Raw genomic sequence first — 22,295 nt, 5'->3', positions numbered from 1 at the left:
GCTCCCAGGTCCCAGTCTAGCTGCTGCATTCTGGATCAGTTGTAGTTTTCGGGTCACCTTGGACTACTGCCATGAACCCTGTAGAGTGCATGGCAGTAGTCCAAGCAGGAGATAACTATTTCATGCACCACTCTGGCAAGACAGTCTGCGAGCAGGTAGGGTCTCAGCCTGCGTACCAGATGGAGCTGGGAGACATCTGCCCTGGACGCAGAATTGACCTGCGCCTCCGTGGAGAGCTGTGAGTCCAAAATGACTCCCAGGCTGCACACCTGGTTTTTCAGGGGCACAGTTACCCCATTCAGGACCAGGGATTCCCCCACAGCCACCCGCCCCCTGTCCCTGCAATCATTAGAATAGTATTAACTAATAATAACATATAAAAGTTAAACAGAAATCCACTCAACAGTTACAATAAATAATGTCTAAACTATAATCAATAAAACAGCGGCAAGCCACAGTACATAAAACAATACAATACACATTGCAAAGCAGGGACTAGAGGGTGGAGCAGGGGAGGTGGAAGGAGGCCTTGCCTGATGGAGTCTCTCCCCTCACAGAATATGAGCTCTCAGCAGGTGCCAAAACACATTGACCCTGAGATGGGGGGGGGGACTTTCAGGGAGGAGGCCTATTCTCCAGATGAGCTCAGCATTGTCAGTTTCTTTCCCCTTCACGACCAAGCAAACATATAGCTTTTCACACTATGCATTCAGCTTTTCTTTGCAAGGACTTACCCAGGGAAGCGAAGATCAATGGACCAAAGGAGAGAAGGATCACAAAATTCATGAATATTTCTGGTCAGGAATAGAGGGAGCCTCAAGTGTGGCTTCTGCTGGTGGGGGGTTGATTTGCCCACAGTTGTATGGCAACAGGCTTCTTCTTTTATTCCCAGGCATAAGAAATGCTGCAGCGCACAGCCCCAAAGCTTGGCTTAAGAGTGAAAGGTTGCAAAACAATTGACACAGTGAAACCGTCTTCGAGTCTGAGAAAGCTGTCAGCTAAAGACAGGAAACGCTCACGTGGTGCCCACACAGAATTTCAAAACGTCTGAAAGTCAGTTGAAGGCCCTATCTTTCGCACTATGAGAACATGAGGCATTAACTTTTCTGTATCTATGTTTAGTTTACTACCTATGTTGCTTTTAGCACTTAGTTTGAATCATAGAATGGTAGAATTGGAAGGGCTACCAAGGGTCATTTAGACCAACCCCCTTCAGTGCAGGAATCTTAGCTGAACCATCCATGACAGATGAAATCCACACGTGTCTGAATATTGCTTTGCTGTTCAGCAATCTATTGATATATACAAACATGAATGTATTAGGAAAATATGTGCACATCAGAGCATGAATGTTTTGTATGCATTAATCATAAGGTGTTCAAAGCAATACAAACATTAGTGAAAATAAAACAAAATGTGTTAAATTAAGTAAAATTGCTTTGCTAAAATGGAGGGGAGGAGAGATGGGAGAGATGGGACCCCATGGACTCTAGGGAAGGTCTCTGTGGGCAAATGTGCTTCCAGGGTCTCTAGCCTAGCTTATTTTGAGAAGTTCAGAGGGAGAGCAAGCCACTCTGGGGTGGATATGGGTGGGGCTGAAGCTGGGATCCTGCCCCATTTATTGAACTTGTGACACTCTCTCTCTCTCTCTCTCTCTCTCTCTCTCTCTCTCTCTCTCTCTCTCTCCTTTTGAAACATGACACCTGGAGATCTATAAATGTATAAATGATGTATAAATGCCAAAATGTTTGCTTTGCACTTCCAAGGGATCAATCTTTCAGTGTTGGCAGCACTACTCTTTGGAACTCCCTGCTTATTGACACCAGACAAGAACCGTCACTCTGCTGCTGTTAATTATTTGCCCCCCTCCTTTTTAGTCTCCCTGGTAGGGAAAACATATCTCCTTCCCAAAGGAAAATCTCTTTTGTGGATGTTTTGCAAGGGAGAAGAGTGAAAACAACCTTGTGCTCCAGTCGAATGTATTGTTGCAAAAGTTGGGTGCCTGCCCATCTCTCTGCCCAGTGGTGGAAAGAGCCCATGGGACCCCAGGCACCCAAAGAGGATCTGTTTCCCTTTGGAGAATGGAAGACACGACAGAGACTGTTGTAGCTTTAAGAAATAGGGTTTATTCACCCATTTACACCTTCAGGCTACATGGAAGGAGTCCAAGCTCAATAGGAAAAGAGAGGCAAGGCAAGACAAGGCGCCTGGGTTGAAGAAGCCAGAGACATGTGCTGTTTCCAGCAACAGGAAAGCTCAAGAGGATTGTCTTATGTACCCTGCTTGCAGCTGGTGATGAAGGCATTTCTGGGACTCCTTGCACTCAAGGAGACCCCAAGTATAGTCACTGGATAAATCTTGGTAGGTTACTTTTTGGCCTGCTCACAAGACCTTTAGGGCCAGTGTTGAAGGCTGCTGGGTAGCCTGTAGCTCAGTGAATTCCTTCGCAGTGGCTACAGGAGATGTGCCTGATCTCCCACATTGGTCTGTGGTATTCAGTGTTCAATCAGTCTCTGAGGGCTCTGTTTCTGAGACTGCATAAGAACCGAGAGAAGGAAAGGTTTCCCTGGGTTGTATGGAGCAGCTTGAGAATTCCTCTTTGTCCGAGTCAACCTGCAAGGTTGGTGTATGGGATGCAGAGTTCAATCAGCATTGAGGCCAGCTCTTGCATCTCCTTGGCAATGTTGGCCTGCAATGTGGCCTCTGCAGGGACCTCTTGGCAAATAGGAGGTGCTGCTCCCATGCTTCTTTCTGATGCAGATCTTTCTGCATTTCTTGATCCATTGCAGATTTTTATCTCTCTGCCTCCCCTGTTCCTGATGGATATCTTCACTCATCCAATCTTTCCAGTGCTGTTTCCATCAACAGGGAGGCTGAAGAGGAGTGCTTTAGACGCTCTTGGCTGGTGCTGGTGATGACGGCATTTCTGGAACTCCTTGCTCTCAAGGAGACCCCTTCCATAATCACTGGATAAGTCTTTCTATCTTGCTCTTTGGCCTGGTCAGGGGACTTTGGCAGCCAGTGTTGAAGGCTGATGGGGAGGCTGTAGCTCCGGCTCAACTGGCAGCTTTGAGAGATCTTCAATGGGTCTGTCCCCTGCGGGACCCTCAGTGAATTCCTCAGCAGTGGCTCCTGGAGATGTGCCTGACCTCTCATGCAATGTTCAGTCTCCGAGGGCTCTGTTTCTGAGACTGTACAAGTAGTGAGAGAATTTAAGGATTCCCTGGGTAGTGTGGAACTGCTTGAGAATTCCTCTTTCTCCAAGTCAACCAGCATGGCTGGTCTGTAGGATTCAGTGTTCAGTCTGCATTGGAGAGAAAATATGACAGGAGGAACTCTGGGGATGCAACTCCTAAAAGAATTTCTGGGCTTTTGGGCCCACCTAAACCCTGAAGAAAATTAAAGTCCTGTCCAAGTCCAGTGTTCTCCAAGAAGATATGCCAATTTGCCTAAAAGCAAGCATCCTCCTTGTACCTCAGTTCCAGCCTTTAGGGCTAGCTTTCTAGTTCCACGGCCTCCTGGAGAACTTGCCATAACTAAGTCCCTAAGAGTGCGGGTAGAATTGCCCATTCTGAAATGACAAAAGTATGTCATTTCCATTACCCAGTGATCAGTTATTATCAATGATAAAATTAGTATTTTGGGAAGAGTCCAGAACAGCTGGTGAGGGGAGAGCGCAATCCTGTTGGATTCACTGGGGGGAGGAAGTGGGAAGCAGAGCCCTGCGGCCAGAGGACTGGATTCTCCATTCACTAGCTGGAGAGGGGAGGGTTCAATTCTGCTCACTTTAATTGGGCATGCATGTTCCCCTGATGGGAACAGGATCTTTGCACAAGCTGCCTGCCTCCCCTTGTGCCATAATCCATTTGTTAGGTCTTTTGATCATGAGGTTTGGGTCACTGGCCTGTTTTTGGTTTTTGAATCCAAATAACGTTTATTGGTCTCAATGAAAATGTCAGGGATGTTCCCATTCTGACAGACAGCAAGGAATCCAAAGAGGAGGGAGGACAAGCTGAGAGGAGTAGAAATGGGAGTCTTACACACAGTGAGAAGGAGATAAGCCTCCATTGCTCTGGCATGCTGCCTCAGGGCCGTCTTAAGAATATCCAGGGCCGCAGTGCAAAGATCCCTCTGGCGCCCCCCCCGGCAACTCCAAAACAAGGGAGGGGGCAGTGGAAAATATCCTCTGCCTCTCCCACTGCCCCGATCCCTGGCGTGGTGGCAGCGATCAGGCAGGAAAACGTGCTGGCAGACATGCTCTCTGGCATAGGGGCACCCAAGAAGGCAGCCTGGGAAGGCTGTGTGCTGCCTTTCACCAGGAAGCAGGAGGAGGATGATGACTGGGATCAGGGCCCTCTTTAGCAGATGCAGAGGCTTGGGAGCTCTGCGGGGATCACTCTCCTCCTGCGGAGGCTTGGGAAGGAAGCTGCATGCCCGCCATACAGTTGGTGGGGCGCAGCTGGGGGGCGTACAGGGAAAGGGGAGGCTGCCGGCAAAGCCGTGCAGCTCCCCCACTAGCTAGGGTGCCCATGAGCGGCTGGCACCCTGGTGCAATGAACCACTAACACCAATGGCAAAATAAATAAATCAATTCCTTCCAGTAGCACCTTGGAGACCAACTAAGTTTGTTATTGGTATGAGCTTTCGTGTGCATGCACACTTCTTCAGATACACTGAAACAGAAGTCACCAGACCCTTATATAACTGTATAGTGAAAGCTATATAATGTGGAACTCCATTAGGAGTAGACCAACGTGCAACTTCACTATACATGAAAATGAGCCACTCTCTCTGCAGCCTTTCCAGCATAAAAGAGATATGCAAGTGTTTATTTTGACTGGATGGGATGGAGTCCAGTGCCAGCGAAAGGTAATTTTAAGAGAAGTCTCCTGCAGATGAGCAGAAATGGTTCGTAGGTATCGGGTTGTGCCAAATTGATTGCCATTCATTATCAGGAAACTGGCCTGTTTGAAATCCACTTGTTCTTGCTGTTGCTGTTGTTTCTTTAAGAATAACAGATTGCAACATTAATAATAATAACGTAAGGAATAAATGCCTCCCAAATGTATCAGATGATTTCACTGGTAGATAAAAACAAACACCCCATCATTACTTTGCACACCAATCAATGCACCTCACCATCACCATCTTCTGGGTGGCTCCTGAGCTCCGGATACTCTCCCCTTTCTCTCGCATTACAGCTGTGGAGTGCAAAATGAGACACATTATTGAGTCCGTGGCACTGACCAGTCTCTTCCTCTCGGGATAAGCAAAAGAAAGGAAGAGGTATATTTGGTAGGAAGCCCCCATCTCAAGCAAGATGGGAAGAAGATCAATAGAGATAGTCCTACCTCTTCTATTCCTTTCTAATCTGATCTTCAAGAACATCCAATTCACCTTCACCATCATCATCACCATCAGAATCACCATAAGAACTATGAGGGCAGTGATAAGCAATGGACTCCAACTCGAGGGTCCAAGCTGTCCACCTGCAATGTGTGGGAACATTTATATATTTTAGCAGAGTTTAAACAATTCCCTGTCTGGGTTTATGCAGTGACAAGCAGGTTGCTAACTTGTTTGAGTCCTATCAATAATTGCACCTTCCTGGTTGCTAATCCCTTTCTGTCCCTCTTAAAGAAAACACACATGAATCTGAATCATATTAACATAAACTACTTTACTATCAGATTCATTCAGTTGGCCTTGACTGACAGCTTCATATCCCACACAATGAACAATAAGAGTTTCTCAAAACATACTCTAATAACAACCAACAGAATGACTGACTCTCATAGTCATAGAATTGTAGAGTTGGAAGGGACAACTAGAGTCATTTAGTCCATCTCCCTGCATTGCAGGAATCTTTTGTTCAATGTGGGGCTTAAACTCATGATCCCAAGACTCAGAACCTCATGCTCACACCTGGCTGACAGCAATAGAATAAATAACAAGAGATAAACAAGTGTTGCTAATCTTTTCCTTTCCTGTTGAAATGATTTAGGCTGTGAATACCCTGTCAGACACACTTTCCTGCCCTGAATCCATTTCTTAAGGCAGGAAAAGGAGGAGATGGGGGCAGCAGCGGCAATTCACAGGATCAGATCAGTCTTCAAGGAGCTCTGTGTATGCTCCAATCCTGCTCACAAGAATGTGAAAAGGGGCATTTATTAATACAAACAAATCTCCTCAAATCCCTCATGTTAAGGGCCAGTCTGCATATTCACCACCATAAGCACCTCCTCTGGATAATGAAGACAGGATATATTGCTCACCTTCATCACTCTGGCAGATGTTGAGCAAGTCAAATGAAGCTCCTTTTTTATCAACAGGATTGCTGACCAGGCAGGTGAATTTGGAGTCAAAAGAACTGTTCCAGAAGGAGACACGGAGCTCCCGGCCATTGTCAGAAACCTGGTACTGATTCACACTCTTTCCTAAGGCCCTGTGTGGACCCCCTGTTTGCCAGGAGACACTGAGATCTTCCCTTCCAGGTGTGTGGCATCTCAAGGTCACATTACATCCACCTGGAGTCTTGGATTCCACTTGGTGGTCTATCTGTGGTGTTGGCACTGGCTCTGTGGAACACATATGAAAACAGCATAAGGTTTGGGTCCCTCCCCTCCCAGTACCTATGTTGCAAAATGGTGCTGATCCTATTCCATGAGCCAAACAGTGAAAGCAATAACTTACCATAAACAGTGAGACTGAAACGCTGTTCTTGAAACAGTGCCTTAGTAAACCAGATGCGAGCACTGTAGATCCCACTGTCATTCAACTCCAAGTCTTTGATCCTCATTGTTGTCTTGTTCACCATGTCTAGCCGTTGTCCAAACTGGTCAGTGGGACTTGGGTGCTCCAGTTTCCCATGACTGAATTCTGCCAGCCAATAGCCCCGGCTACCCCTTTGGGGTAGAAAGTCCCATTGAATTTTCTCCACTGCTATTCCTGGAGATATATTGGCAGGAAACAAGACTGATCCTCCCAGGATTCCCTTCACCTGGTGGGTTGGATTCCCCACTGCATGGCTTAAAGTTTCTGGTGAGGGGAGGGTGGTGGGGGAGGAGATATAAACAAAATGAGTGTCATTATCGTGTTTAGTGAAGTCTGAAAAAGCAATTGATTAAACACCTAAATCTTTTCAAAGCTTTGCAATGCTGAAATTTTAGGAATATCTGGCTTTGTGTAATTGTCCCAAGGAAAAATTCTGAAAAAATAAGTAGAATTTCCCCTCAAAAGGAACAAAAGTTCATTTATTTCAGTTCACAAGATTAATACTTCTTGATTGTCATAAAACCTCAAAGCAGTTTACAAAATTAGAACTTTGCAAAATGTCTGTTGAAACATATCAGGCCTACTGGAGCATGAGCGTAGTGGGACAATTTGTACTGTCGAACCCCAAGAATGGACTCAGTACTACCACTCACTTTTCCAAGACCAGGGTGCTCAGCTTAATCACCCAACAGTATCTCCAGAAAACCTACCAGCCTGGCCCCCAGTGTCCACGACTGAGGTAAAAGACCTAATTATGCAGCTAAAAAACAACAAAGCCCCAGTCATTGATCACCTGCCCCCAGAACTTTTGAAGTCCAATATTGACTGGTGGGATCCTCTGCTTGCAGCAATATTCTCTCACATTGATTCTTCTGGTTTATTCCCTGACAGCTGGGCCACTGAGGTAATCATCCCAATATTTAAAAAGGGGCCTACATCGGATCCGGCCAGCTACAGATCATCAGCCTCTTACCTATTGTTAGTAAATTATATGCAAAACACCTCCACAATATATTAATCAACTTGATTGATGTTGATACTATCCTTGTGGAAGAGCAAGCAGGATTCAGGCAAGGCAGATCTACTATAGACCATTGTTTCATCCTAGCCCACCTTATAGATAAGTACGCCAAGCAATCTCGCGGTGTGCTGTATGCTGCTTTCATTGATTTGAAAGCTGCTTTTGACTCAATCTCACGAGTAAGACTATGGGCTAAATTGAACACCTCAAGCATAGACAAAAGATTATTATATCTTATTAACTGCCTTTATAAAGACACTGTGCTAAAAGTGTGTTGCTCTACAAATGGCCAACTTTCAGGATCTGTACCAGCCACAAAGGGAGTCAAACAAGGATGGATTTTAGCTTCGGCACTCTTTAACCTATACATAAACGACATGGTCCAGTGTCTAACATCTCCAGAGTTCCACGCTCCTAAACTGGCCTCAAAAATAGGCGTAAAAAGATTGATAAGAGAATTCTCAGTGTATTGCCAGAGAGAACACCTGGTCGTAAACTATCAGAAAACCAAAGTTACGGTTTTCTCATGAAAATATAGGCCCCACAGTTGGCGCATGGACAATCAGTCAATCGAACAGGTCAAAGCTTTCAAATATTTGGGCCTTATTTTCCAGTCCACAGGGTCATGGGGGCCACACTGAAAATGTGCAAAAGAAAAAGCACCCCAAAGTACCAAGACTTTGACTCGCTTTTTCCATACAAAGGGTGGCAAACATATACCATCAGCCCTAGAAGTCTTCCAAGCTAAATCCCTAGCACAGCTACTATACAGGGCTCAGATTTGGACTGGTAACCACCTTAGCACTTTGGAAGCTGTTCAAAGTTCCTAAAGCAGATTTTTTCTGTACCGCCATATGTCCCAAACGCATCATTGAGACTGGAGGCCAGTCTCCCTTCAGTAGAAGTATGGACTTGGCAAAGAACTCTTAACTTCTGGCTCCACCTAAACTCAACACACACACACACCCCAGTTTACTATCCCTAGTACTTCAAGACTCCCATAAAAGTGCCTGGCTTAAAACCGTCTATCAAAAACTTCACTCTTGCGGCCTGTCCCCACAACACCTACTCACTATGGGCCCCACTAAAGCAAACAGTCTAACTGGTCAATGTCTAAAAGATATCGAGCACCAGAACAACCTGGCCACTAAAAGGAAATTCTGCCCTTGGTATGTTCATTTCCCACCTCTCCATTTTGATTCTCTGGCCCCATATCTGCACAAATGTATTATCCCAAAATACAGATGTGCTTTTACACTTGCAAGACTGGATGTTTTGCCATCTGCGGTACTTGAGGGCCGATTCCATAAGATACCACCTGTAGAAACGTCTTTGCCCCTTTGGAGACGGTAGCACACGTCCTCCTGTCTTGTACTCTCTACAAAGACCTGAGGAACGAGATCCTCACCCCACTCGTACTAACCATCCCAGGGCGCTCAACCACTGCCACAATGTCCTTTCTTCTATCAGATCAAAATGAGCAGATAACAGCAAAGGTTGCCAGGTTCATAGCAGGTGTAATCAGAATAAGGGCCACTAACTGACGGCTGATTCAGGACTTTAAATTGTGCTTTAAATTGTGTTTTATCTATCTATCTGCTGAAAACTCAACACAGAACGATCTAACCCAGTGAAAAATTATTTTAAGCAGCAATCTAAAAACAATCTGCTTCTGTTTCAGGAAAAAATGATTTTGCACTATTTTTGTGTTAAACTGAGATAAGTTAACACAGAGTTCAGAGAAGAAACTTAGTCTGTTCCACCAGGATTCCCAGTCGCCTTTTCCTACTCATTTGTTGGCTCCTCTAATTCACTGTTTCCTCTTTACTGACATTTATTTTGTACTAGTTAATGACTGACACATCATAGGAAAAAATCCTGCAGGAAAACATTTCTGCCTTAGAAATGAATTCGACTTGCAGTCACCATGTCCAGCATTTTTATCCCATTCCACCCCACACCTTCAGGGGTGATGAGCGCCTTCATCATACATGCACATTGTCCCCCCAAGTTCAGCTCAGGAACAAATTTCACTAAAAAGGATTAAACTTTCACAAGCCTCCTGTTGGAGCTTCCTTTGAAGCCAGCAACCATGTTCTGGGTTCCAGCTGGGGAGAGGAGACCCTGAGTGCTAGTAACCAATATTGCCAATAATTTCCCTCTTCATGACAAATCAAACTCAGAGTGGGGCATTTAGGTGGGGCTTTTGTTTTATTTTTGAGGGAGAAAGCAGTGAAGTCCATGTTAGTTTCTGTTTGCCACTGAGCAGCTGCTTAAAGTCACAAGGCTCTGTTTACATTCCAGAGACTGTCCAGGCTATTGGAAGTCTCACGGAAGACGGGAGACAGGATGTGACGTTAGTGTTTTTCTGTTTCCTTTGTTCCTTTGTTCAGTTGCTCTCTGCTTTCATAGAGAGAGAATGTATATTTATTTGCTGTCTGCGTAGTAAGAAATAAAGCATAGCAATGTAGCCATAAATCTCATCACTTCCGCATGCTGCTTTGAAACTCTGCTGAACAGGGGAACGTGCCTGAGGCCTTATCAAAGGCTCAGGTCATTAATTATTTGTAGGAGGGCGATTCCGAAGGACGTGGCTGGAAGATGAGCTTTATCAGCTTAGCCGAGTGGAGATTCCGACAGTCCTTACCCAAGGAAGAGTACAGCAATAGTCTGAAGAAGAGGCCTTCTGCGAGAAAAATCCAGCATTGTATCTCTCCAGAGATGCAGAGAGCCATGGGTGGCAGTCACGCACCAGAATTCCTGTTTCTGGGACTCACTGATGGGGAGACTTGCCGCTGTTGAGCTCAGGTTCTGCCTGTGGGCATTGAGGCATCTGTTTCACCACCATGAGGAGAACAGCTTCATTTTTCTGCACAGGGATAGGTGCCCTAAAATAAGCCTGTTCATCCATCTTATAAGCATTGCCTGAGTCCAGATATGTAGGCGCAGACCATCTCCCAACTCAAAATAGTCTGTCATGGAAATCCCCAAACTAGGTTCCATGGGTGACTCTGGGCCAACTCCCTGGGATAGTTTATTGTTGTACATTGTTTTTAAATTTATTGTTGTACATTGTTTTAATTGTCTGCTTTACTTCTGTAACTCTACCCCCAAGCTCACAGCTTACTCACTTCACGATCCCACCACCCACAGGAGAGGCATCTTCCCACAAGGGGCAGTGAAGACCACTATCCTGAATGGCTTGAAAAGAGGATGAGATACATTTGTGGAGGAGGAGAAGACTGTTGAGGGATTCTAGGCAGGATGGCTCTCCTCTGTCTCCTCCATTGGAGGTAGCCATGCTTCTGAGTACCAGCCGCTGGAAACCACAGAAGGAGAGAGCATTCTGGCGCTCAGGTCCTGCTTGCCTGTTGGATCTGGCAAGAGGCTGAATTTGAGAAAAGATTTTGTTTATGAACACTAAATAAGAAATCATGCAGCTAAGGGAGGAAATGATTGGCATGTTTGCAACAGGAGTGGGAAACCTGATTTTTAGAAATTGCAAGAAATTATATTAAAGTAATTTGGTTTAATTAATAATTTAGAAAATTCTTTGGAGGGTGGGAGATAATTTATTTTGGGAAGGAGACATATTTTTCCTACCAGGGAGACTAAAAGGTAGGGAGGCAAATACTTTAACAACAGCAGAGTGACGGTTCTGGTCTGGTGTCACTAAGCAGGGAGTTCCAAAGAGTAGTGCTGCCAACCCTGAAAGATCGATCCCTTGGAAGTGCAAAGCAAACATTTTGGCATTTATACATGAGCCAGTCCTTCTTGCTGACGAGGGAGGAGGGGGAGAGCTTTTGAGAAGCTTGAACTTATATTTAGTCTCAAGAGGGAGAAGTTCTCCAGGTGTCATGTTTCAAAAGGAGAGAGACAGAGAGAGAATCACAAGTTCAACAGAGGGGAAAGAAGTGGGGCAGTACCATCCATATCCACCCTGGGGTGGCTTTTTCTGCCCCAGAACCCCTCAAAAAACCTCAGCTAGAGACCCTGGATACACATTTGCATAAAGAGACCTTTCCTGGTGTCCTCAGGGTCCCATCTCTCCCCTCCATTTTAGGAAAACAATTTTGCTTAATTTAACATGTGTTGTTCTATTTTCACTAATGCTTGTATTGCTTGGAGCACTTTCTGATCAATGCATACAAAACATGCATGCACTGATGTGCACACATTTCCCTAGTACTGTACATGCATGTTTGTACATATCAATAGAATGCTGAACAGCAAAGCAAAATTCAGACAAGTATGGATTCCATCTGTCATGGATGGTTTAGCTAAGATTCCTGCATTGAAGGGGGTTGGACTAGATGACCCTTGGGAGCCCTTCCTATTCTACCATTCTATGATTTTATGATTCTAACTAAGTGCTAAAAGCAACATAGATACTAAACTCAACATAGATACAGTAAAGTTAATGCCTCGTGTTGTCATAGTGTGAAAGAGAAGACCTGCAAATTGTACTGAATTTCAGTGTGTGCACCTTGTGTACATTTCCTATTTTTAGCTCACAGCTTTCTCAGCTCCAAGATTGTATCATCTTTCAGTTACTCTGCAACCTTTCCCCCTTATAGCAAGCTTTGGGGCTGTGCGCTGCAGCATTTCTTATGCCTGGGAATAAAAGCAGAAGCCTGTTTCTGTACCAATGAGGACAAATCAACTCTCCAGCAGCAGCATCCACACCTGAGGCTCCCTATATTCCTGGCCAGAAATATTCATGAATTTTGTGAGCAGGAGCCTCGTGATCCTTCTCTCCTTTGGTCCATTGATCTTCTCTTCCCTGGGTAAGTCCTTGCAAAGAAAAGCTGTATGCATAGGGTGAAAAGCTATAGGTTTGGAGAAGACTGTTGAGGGATTCTAGGCAGGATGGCTCTGCTCTGCCTCCTCCATTGGAGGCAGCAATGATTCTGAATACCTGCTGCTGGAAACTACAGAAGGAGAGAGCATTCTGGTGCTCAGGTCCTGTTTGCCAGTTTCCCACTGGCATCCGGCTGGCCATTGTGAGAAGAACAGGATGCCAGGCTAGACGAGCCACTGACAGGATCTTCTTAGGTTCTGATGTTCCTGATCTCCCATCTGGAGTTAATTATGGGGTTTGAGGGCATATGAACATTTCTTTGGGGTTCAGTGACCTATGAGTTTTGCTTCTTTGAACTTCTTTCAAGCAAATAAAAAGCTGGGCAAGTAGAATGCTTTTGTTGTTGTTAAAGCCTCCTCAATCTGCAAAAGCTGCCAGTTTTTTTCTTTTCTTTTGCTTTGCCCAGATCTGTCACAAGACTTTTGTTATTAGCCAATATTCGCAAACAGCAATTCTGTTCCTCCCACACTCTTTGTTCTGAAGAGCAATAAGATCTGTGCCCACAGCTGGTTTGTTCAGGAGGCTGCGGAAGAGACTGACCATGATTGTCCTCCCTGACATTTGCCTCTTTCAGTCACCAGACTCCTCTGGAGAAGGATTTGGGAGCCAGCTGTATGCCATCTTCCCCTCCCCTCTGAGCTGTATTTAAGCCACACTGCTTGGAGTGTAGCAAGACCAGTGCCAGAAACTTTCAGGGAGTTTCAGGGAAACTCCAGAAACTCCAGATGAGCTCAGCATTCTCAGTTACTTTCCCCTTCATGACCAAACAAACTTACAGCTTTTCACCCTATGCATTCAGCTTTTCTTTGCAAGAACTTACCTAGGGAATAGAAGATCAATAGACCAAAGGAGAGAAGGATCCCGTGGCTCCTGCTCACAAAATTCATGAATATTTCTGGCCAGGAATATAGGGAGCCTCAGGTGTGGCTGCTGCTGCTGGAGAGTTGATTTGCCCACAGTTGTACAGCAACAGGCTTCTACTTTTATTCCCAGGCATAAGAAATGCTGCACGTCACCACCCCAAAGCTTGCTATAGGAGGGAACCACATGCGAGAAAAGATTGCACAGCATTTGAGGCAGTGAAGCTAAAAATAGGAAATGCTCACGAGGTGCCCACACAGAAATTCAGGACAAGTTGCAGGTTTTCTCTTTCACACTATGACAACATGAGGCATTAACTTTACTGTATCTATGTTTAGTTTAGTATCTATGTTAGATAGATAATTTATTACAGTCAGAGACCAGCTTATAAAACACACTTGGGTTTCTGGGCTTCCTATCTCTCCCAATGGACAGGTGCAAAGTCTATGAGCATACGGGACTTTTCTAACGGCTCCTTCCAGGACCAGTGAGGGAAGAACTGAGCTTCTGGTAAGTATAAAGGCCCTTCTTGCATTTCTAGATACGAAAAAGAAGAGATATGCTGCCAGTGCGGCTATATCTCTCTCGATTTCTCCAATTTTATAGTCGGGGCATCTTGCGCAGTCCTGTTGTCTCTTGGTGTCTAATATTCTTTGCCTGACTGTAGCTTTTGCCTGGCCCAAGCCCAGACTTAGAAGGGCTTGAGGGGCAAAACCCAGTTTCTGGAGAGTGTTCTAATTTCTAATCTAAATCTAAGCTAAACCATCCATGACAGGGGCGCCGACTTATAAAAAATATTGGGGGGGCCCATACCGGGGTCCTGCCCCGGGAAGTTTTCTAAGTTCCAATGTCAGCGGCGCCCGGCAGAGCAGCCCTCTCGGCCACGGCAGCCCGGCTCTCCCAGCCCCCGGGGGCCGCCCTCCTCCCTCGCGCACCCGCAGTGTTCCCGCCTGGGGAGGCGGCGCCCCCAGGAGAGGCGGCGGCAGCAGCCGCACGCGGCCTGGGCTCCCCTCGCCGGCCGCGGGAGCCAAGGCGCGCGACGAGGGCAGCCGAGGAAAGGAGCGCGCGGCCCCGTCCCGCCCTCGCCACTCACCCTTGTGCCGCGGCCCCGCGGCGCCTTTTCCGCAAGGCCCGGGTGACATCACCGGCGGAGGACGTTTCCGCCGCGCGCGCCCAATAATTTTCTTAAATTATTGGGGGGGCAGAGCCCCCCCAATAAAATTTTTGAGGGGGCTCGGGCCCCCTCAGGCCCCATGGAGTCGGCGCCTATGATCCATGACAGATGAAATCCACACTAGCATGAATTTTGTTTTGCTGTTCACCGGCGATTAATATGTACAAACATGCATGTACTGGGAAAATATGTGCACATCAGTGCATGAATGTTTTGTATGCATTAATCATAAGATGTACAAAGCAATACAAACATTAGTGAAAATAAAACAAAATGTGTTAAAGTAAGTAAAATTGCTTTGCTAAAATGGAGGGGAGGGGAGATGGGACCCCATGGACACCAGGGAAGGTCTCTGTGGGCAAATGTGCATCCAGGGTCTCTAGCCCAGCTTATTTTGAGGGGTTCAGGGGAGAGCAAGACACTCTGGGGTGGATATGGGGGTGCTGAAGCTGGCATCCTGCCCCACTTGTGACTATGTCTCTGTGTCTCTCCTTTTGAAACATGACACCTAGAGATCTTCTGCCCCTTGAGACTAAATACAAGTTCAAGCTTGTATGATGAGGGGTAAGGAGAAGACACAAAGAAATAACAAAACAAAGATGGAACCAAAGAGCAAGAAGGACTGGCTCATGTATAAATGTCATAATGTTTGCTTTGCACTTTCCAAGGGATTGATCTTTCAGTGTTGGCAGCACCACTCTTTGAAACTCCCTTCTTATTGATACCAGACAAGCACTGTCACTCTGCTGCTGTTAAAATATTTGCCTCCCTCCCTTTTAGTCTCATTGGTAGGGAAAATATGTTTCCTTCCCAAAAGAAAATCTCTTTTGTGGATGTTTTGCAAGGGAGAAGAGTGAAAACAACCTTGTGCTTCAGTCCAATGTATTGTTGCAAAAGTCGGGCATCTCCCCCTCTCTCTGCCCAGTTGTGGCAAGAGCCCATGGGATCCCAGGCACCCAAAGAAGTCTGTGTTCATTTGGAGAATGGAAGATACAACAGAGACTGCTGTAGCTTTAAGAAATATGATTTCTTCACTTATTTACACCTTCAGTCTGCATGGAGGGATTCCAGATTTTATGGCTTGGTCATTTCAAGGGACAGCAGTGCCTGCAGACAACATGCCCAAGATAGCTCTCAGCTCTTCTTCCTCCTCCTTCTTCCTCCCAGTAGCCCCCCCCCCAGACAGAGCTGTTACCCTGGCAGCCTTCCAAATCCCCAGTCTCTGTTCACACCTGGGGCAAGGGGGAAGGAGTTCTCTTGTACTGTTAGTGTCCCTCAATTGTTTTCTGTTTTCAGGTAGGTAGCCGTGTTGGTCTGACACAATCGAAATAATAATAATAATAAAATAGTCCAGTAGCACCTTAGAGACCAACTAAGTTTGTTCTATGTATAAGCTTTCATGTGCATGCACACTTCTTCAGATACACACACATATAAGTATATAAAAGTGTTAACCAGAGTCCAAGCAAAGTAGGAAGAGAGAGGCAAGGCAATCCCCTGTTCCTGATGTGTATCTTCACTCACCCCTTCTTGCCTGCACTGTTTCCATCAACAGGGAGGCTGAAGAGGAGTGCCTTATACACTCTTGTTGGTGCTGGTCATGAAGGCATTCCTGAGATTCCTTGCTCTCAAGGAGACCCCATCCATAGTCACTGGATAAGTCTTGGTATGTTGCCCTTTGGCCTGGTCACGGGACTCTTGGGACAAGTGTTTAAAGGTGCAGGGTAGGCTGTAGCTCCGACTCAACTGGCAGCTTTGAGAGATCTTCAATGGGTCTTTCCCCTGAGGAACCTTCAATGAATCCCTTGGCAGTGGCTGCAGGAGATGTGGCTGATCTCCCATGTTGATCTGTAGGATGCAGAGTTCAATCTGCATTGGAGAAAAAATATGACAGGAGGGACTCTGGGGATTCAACTCCTAAAAGGCATTTTGGCCCACCTGAACCCTGGAAAAAATTAAAGTCCCATCCAGGTCCAGAGTTCTCTAAGGAGGATACCCATTTGCCTAAAAGCAGGAATCTTTCCTGCACCCCAGTCCCAGCCTTTAGGGCTAGCTTTCTAGTTCCACTGGAGAACTTGCCATAACTAAGTCCCTAAGAAAGCGGGTGGAATTGCCCATTTCTATCGGTTGTTTCCAGTATTGGCCTATTGTAAATTGGCTTGCTGTTTATAGTAAAAATACAAAGTCTCTTCATTTAAGGTTATTGTTTAAATTTGATTCTATTGATAACAAGGCAAGAGCTGATGTGGTGGAAAGGATTGGTGCGTAATTTTGGATATACTGTGAAACACCTTTTCCTAAAAGGAGTATCCCAATGTAAAAATCCACCATGCATGGAAATATGAGCCTTTTCAGCATAAAGTAGAGATGCTAGTACTTATTTTGGCTGGATGGGATCAATTGCAGTGCCAGTGAAAGATAATTATGAGAGCAGAGATGGTTCATAGGGGCGGGTTGTGCCAAATTGATGGCCATTTATTATCGGGTCACTGGCCTCTTTGAAATCTGTTTGTTGTTGTTTCTTTTTTTAAAAAAAAAGATTACAATTTAAATAATAATATCATAAGTATCAAATGCCTTCCAAATGTATCAGATGGTTTCATTGTTATCTACCAATTACCCCATCATTACTTTGCATACTGATCATCTCACCTCATTATCACCATCTTCTGGGTTCCAGAATGTAAGAGAACTCTCCCCCTTCTTTGGCATCAAAGAGCAAACACCTGTGGAATGCAACATGAAACACATTATTGAGTCCATGGCACTGACCAGTCTCTGCCTCTCGGGATAAACAAAATAAAGGAAGAGGTATATTTGACAGGAAGCCCCCATCTCAGGAGACATGGGGAAAAGATCAATAGAGATGGTCCTACCTCTTCTATGCCTTTTAAATATGATCTTCCTGTGCATCCAATTCACCATCATCATCACCATTATCACCAGAAGAACTATGACTGAAGAGATAAGCCATGGACTCCAACTCAACTGTCCACCTGCAATGAGTAATAAGAGTCTCTCAAAACATATTCTAATAACAACCAGCAAAGTGACTCTCATAGAATCATAGAAATGTAGAGTTCGAAGGGACAACTAGAGTCATCTAGTCCAACCCCCTGAATTCCAGGGATCTTTTGCCCAAGGCAGTGCTTGAACCGATGATCCCGAGATTCAAAGTCTCATGTTCACACCTGGCTGAGAGCAGTATAATAAATAGGTAAAGGTAAAGGTACCCCTGCCCGTACGGGCCAGTCTTGACAGACTCTAGGGTTGTGCGCCCATCTCACTCTAGAGGCCGGGGGCCAGCGCTGTCTGGAGACACTTCCGGGTCACGTGGCCAGCGTGAGATCGCTGCTCTGGCGAGCCAGAGCCGCTCACGGAAACGCCGTTTACCTTCCCGCTAGTAAGTGGTCCCTATTTATCTACTTGCACCCGGGAGTGCTTTCGAACTGCTAGGTTGGCAGGCGCTGGGACCGAGCAACGGGAGCTCACCCTGCCACGGGGAATCGAACCTCCGACCTTTCGATCGGCAAGCCCTAGGCGCTGAGGCTTTTACCCACAGCGCCACCCGCGTCCCCTGGTATAATAAATAACATGAGATAAAAAAGCTTGCTAATATGTCCCATTTGTATTGCAATGATTTGAGCTGTTAGTGCCCTGTCAGACACACTTGCCTGCCCTGAATCCAGTGGCGAAGCGTGGGTTGTCAGCACCCGGGGCAAGGCAAGTAATTTGGCTCCCTAACCTGTGGATTTGCACCCCCTAACCCTAACCCCAGATGTTGCACCCAGTGCAGCTGGCACCCCCTGCACCCCCCATGCTATGCCACTGCCTGAATCTATTTCTTAAGGCAGTCTCCAAGGTGTGCTGTGTTTGCTCTGATCCTGCTCACAAGCATGTGAAGAGCAGCATTTATTAATACAAACACATCTCCTCAAATCCCTCATGTTAAGGGCCAGTCTGCATATTCACCATCCCCAAGCAGCACCTCTGGATAAGGAAGCAAAGGATGGCGGCTAACAGATTGAGGTAGAATCCTGACAAGACAAGTACTGTTTTTGGGGGAGAGGAGGCGGGCAGGTGTGGAAGACTCCCTGGTCCTGAATGGGGTAACTAAGCCCCTGAAGGACCAGGTGCGCAGCCTGGGAGTCATTTTGGCCTCAAAGCTGTCCATGGAGGCGCAGGTCAACTCTGTGTAAAGGGCAGCTGTCTACCAGCTCCATCTGGTACGCCGGCTGAGACCCTCCCTTCCCACAGACTGTCTCGCCAGAGTGGTGCATGCTCTGGTTATCTCCCGCTTGGACTACTGCAATGCGCTTTACGTGGGGCTACCTTTGAAGGTGACCTGGAAACTACAACTAATCCAGAATGCGGCAGCTAGACTGGGGACTGGGAGCGGCCTCCGAGACCTTATAACACTGGTCCTGAAAGACCTACATTGGCTCCCAGTACGTTTCCAAGCACAATTCAAAGTGCTGGTACTGACCTTTAAAGCCCTAAACGGCCTCAGCCCAGTATATCTGAAGGAGTGTCTCCACCTCCATCGTTCTACCTGGACACTGAGGTCCAGCTCTGAGGGCCTTCTGGCGGTTCCCTCACTGTGAGAAGCGAGATTACAGGGAACCAGGCAGAGGGCCTTCTTGGTAGTGGCACCCACCCTGTGGAACGCCCTCCCACCAGATGTCAAGGAAGTAAACAACTACCTGACTTTTAGACGACATCTGAAGGCAGCCCTCTTTAGGGCTCTTTAGGGAAGCTTTTAATGTTCGATGCATTACCGTATTTTAATACTGTATTGGAAGCTGCCCAGAGTTGCCGGGGAAACCCAATCAGATGGGCGGGGTATTATTATTATTATTATTATTATTATTATTATTATTGGATGTATTGCTCACCTTCATCACTCTGGCAGATGTTGAGCAAGTCAAAGGAGGCTCTCTTTTGATCAACAGGATTGCTGACCAGGCAGGTGAATTTGGAGTTGAAAGAACTGTTCCAGAAGGAGACACGGAGCTCCCGGCCATTGTCAGAAACCTGGTACTGATTCACACTCTTTCCTAAGGCCCTGTGTGGACCCCCTGTTTCCCAGGAGATACTGAGATCTCCCCTTCCAGGTGTGTGGCATCGCAAGGTCACATTACATCCACCTGGAGTCTTGGATTCCACTTGGTGGTGTATCTGTGGTGTCGGCACTGGCTCTGTGGAAAACAAATGAAAGCAGCATAAGGTTTGGGTCCCACATGCTTCCCAGTACCTATGTAGAGAAACCAGGGAACCAGACAGAGGGCCTTCTCAGTAGTGGCGCCCGCCCTGTGGAACGCCCTCCCATTAGATGTCAAAGAGATAAATAATCACTTGATATTCAGAAGACATCTTAAGGCAGCCCTGTTCAGGGAAGTTTTTAATATGTAACGCTGTACTGTTTTTAACACTGATTGGGAGCCGCCCAGAGTGGCTGGGGAAACTCAGCCAGATGGGCGGGATATAAATAATAAATTATTATTATTATTATAGTGAAAGCAATAACTTACCACAAACAGTGAGGCTGAAATGCTGTTCTTGAAACAGTGCCTTAGTAAACCAGATGCGAGCATTGTAGAATCCACTGTCATCCAGCTCCAGGTCTTTGATCCTCAGTGTTGTCTCATCCACCATATCTAGCCGTTGTCCAAATCGGTCAGTGGGACTTGGGTGCTCCAGTTTCCCATGGCTGAATTCCCCCAGCCAATAGCCCAGGCCTCCCCTTTGGGGGTAAAAGTCCCATTCCATTTTCTCCACTGTTATTCCTTGAGATACATTGGCAGGAAACAAGACTGATCCTCCCAGGATTCCCTTCACCTGATGGCTTGGATTCTCTACTGCATGAGTTAAAGTTTCTAGTGAGGGGAGGGGGGGGGAAGAGATACAAACAAAGGGGGAAATTAGTATGATTATCATTTTGAGCTCCTTATCCATCCTCTTTCATGAGGTCCCAGAGGAGGTGACAACAATTTAAAATGCAGCATTAAAACGCGAGAGGGGGGGTCCAAAAATGATATTGCAGGTGTGAATGGTAGGGAAAAGAGGTGGATCTTTATTATTAATTTGAGAGTAATTATCCTTGCAATGCTCCTACAGAATGCAAGGAGGAGGGGATGCTGAGTGCATTCTCTACTGCATGGCTTACAGTTTCTAGTGAGAATAGGGTGGTGGGGGAGGAGATACAAACAAAGGGGAAAATTAGTATCACTATCGTTTTTAGCTTCTTATCCATCCTCCTTCATGAAGTTCCAGAGGAGATTTCAACAATTTAAAATGCAGCATTAAAACATAAGAGGGAGGGTCCAAAAATTACCTTATTTTTTGCTCTATAAGACTCACTTTTTCCCCTCCTAAAAAGTAAGGGGAAATGTGTGTGCGTCTTATGGAGCGAATGCAGGCTGCGCAGCTATCCCAGAAGCCAGAACAGCAAGAGGGATTGCGATCCCTCTTGTTGTTCTGGCTTCTGATATTCATAATATTTTTAAAGCAAAAGATTTAAAGGTTTTAAAGCAAAGATTATGGGACAATGCACACAGTGACTTGTGATCTCGGTCACACACAGTCTGTAGTCCACTGGCAGCAGGAGTTCAATATGGGTATGTCTTTGAGTTAACATCTTACATCAAAAACTTGACAGTACCTAACTATCGAAGGCTTTTCACCAAAGCCAGACTGAATGTCTTCCCCTCTGCAGTGCTGGATGGTAGGTTGAGAGGAGTTCCCTACCAGGACAGACTTTGCTCGTGTGCTCAAGACATCGATTCCATAAATCATATTTTGTTACATTGTGCGAAGTATGAGCAGGCCAGGGCTGAACTGATACTACCCTTGCTGGTGTCTTTCCCGGGAAAGTCAGAGGCTCACTATGTCAGGTTCCTACTGGAAGACCGGACAAAAGCTAGAACGTTGGCAGTGGCAAAGTTTTTATCGGTGGTTGCAAGAACAAATGAGCCCTATATTCCAAACAAAGTGTTTGATTAACCTGGAGGTAGGCTGTATGAACTCTGTATTGATTTGTAATGTTTTGTTGGGTCTCTGGACCGTAATAAAGATAGTTGTTGTTTTTCTTGTTTTCCTCCTCCAAAAACTAGGTGTGTCTTGTGGTCTGGTTATATTGCAGGTGTGAATGGTAGGGAGAAGAGGTGGATCTTCAGCATATAATGGAAACTCTACACTAAAGGTGCCAGGTCACCTCTTTGGGGAGGGACATCATTCCACAGTTTAGCAGCCTGTCACAAAGAAGGTCCTCTGCGCTGCCTGCCTATTGCTTCCCACCCAGCTGTAGGGCGGGTGAGGCCCCACAGTGCGCCCCATCCCATCTCTCCCTAGGGGCACCATGCGCCCCATGCTGCGTCCCTATGGGTGGTGTCAAGGTGATATGTGGGTGCTTGTGGAGAAAACAGCCCAGGATTCCAGCCTCTTTTTTACAAGATTTATTAAGTGCAAAACTATGTACAATACGGAGCTCTTGAAAGCATGTCTGCCTCAATCGCTTTCAGTTTCCGGAAGTGGCTCTCGCCTGTTCCCCCTCCAGCATAAAAGCTTCCAGAAACCCCTCCTTCTTCTCCTCTCCTTACATGAAA

At 46.1% G+C, this 22,295-nt stretch overlaps 2 protein-coding genes across 3 annotated transcripts in view; both read right to left on the bottom strand.

Moving 5' to 3' along the window:
- LOC114586311 (SLAM family member 6-like) overlaps nucleotides 1-5,383 on the bottom strand; it is a 40,884-nt gene extending 35,501 nt beyond the window's left edge. The window contains exon 1 of one of the 2 annotated variants that reach the window (XM_077920331.1): nucleotides 5,352-5,383. Coding sequence is in view for 1 of the 2 variants with exons in the window: in XM_077920332.1 (XP_077776458.1) it covers nucleotides 735-786 (52 nt within the window). In the remaining variant the exon portion in view is untranslated. Of the gene's footprint in view, nucleotides 1-734; nucleotides 1,862-5,351 lie in introns of those variants that run through there. The other variant, XM_077920332.1, reaches the window with a different exon arrangement.
- Nucleotides 2,830-20,550, bottom strand: LOC144325867 (hemicentin-1-like). Its single transcript, XM_077920643.1, has 6 exons — nucleotides 20,223-20,550; nucleotides 19,587-19,889; nucleotides 6,694-7,038; nucleotides 6,276-6,578; nucleotides 5,135-5,201; nucleotides 2,830-3,304 (listed from the first exon to the last, which is right to left on the bottom strand). Exons 1-6 carry the CDS (start codon nucleotides 20,458-20,460, stop codon nucleotides 2,830-2,832), a joined length of 1,731 nt encoding a protein of 576 aa, XP_077776769.1. The 5' UTR covers nucleotides 20,461-20,550.
- Nucleotides 20,551-22,295: the final 1,745 nt, after the last annotated feature.

This window comes from Podarcis muralis, chromosome 16, assembly GCF_964188315.1.
Source record: "Podarcis muralis chromosome 16, rPodMur119.hap1.1, whole genome shotgun sequence".
NCBI lineage: Eukaryota > Metazoa > Chordata > Lepidosauria > Squamata > Lacertidae > Podarcis > Podarcis muralis.
This window is presented reverse-complemented; position numbering and strand designations above follow the sequence as displayed.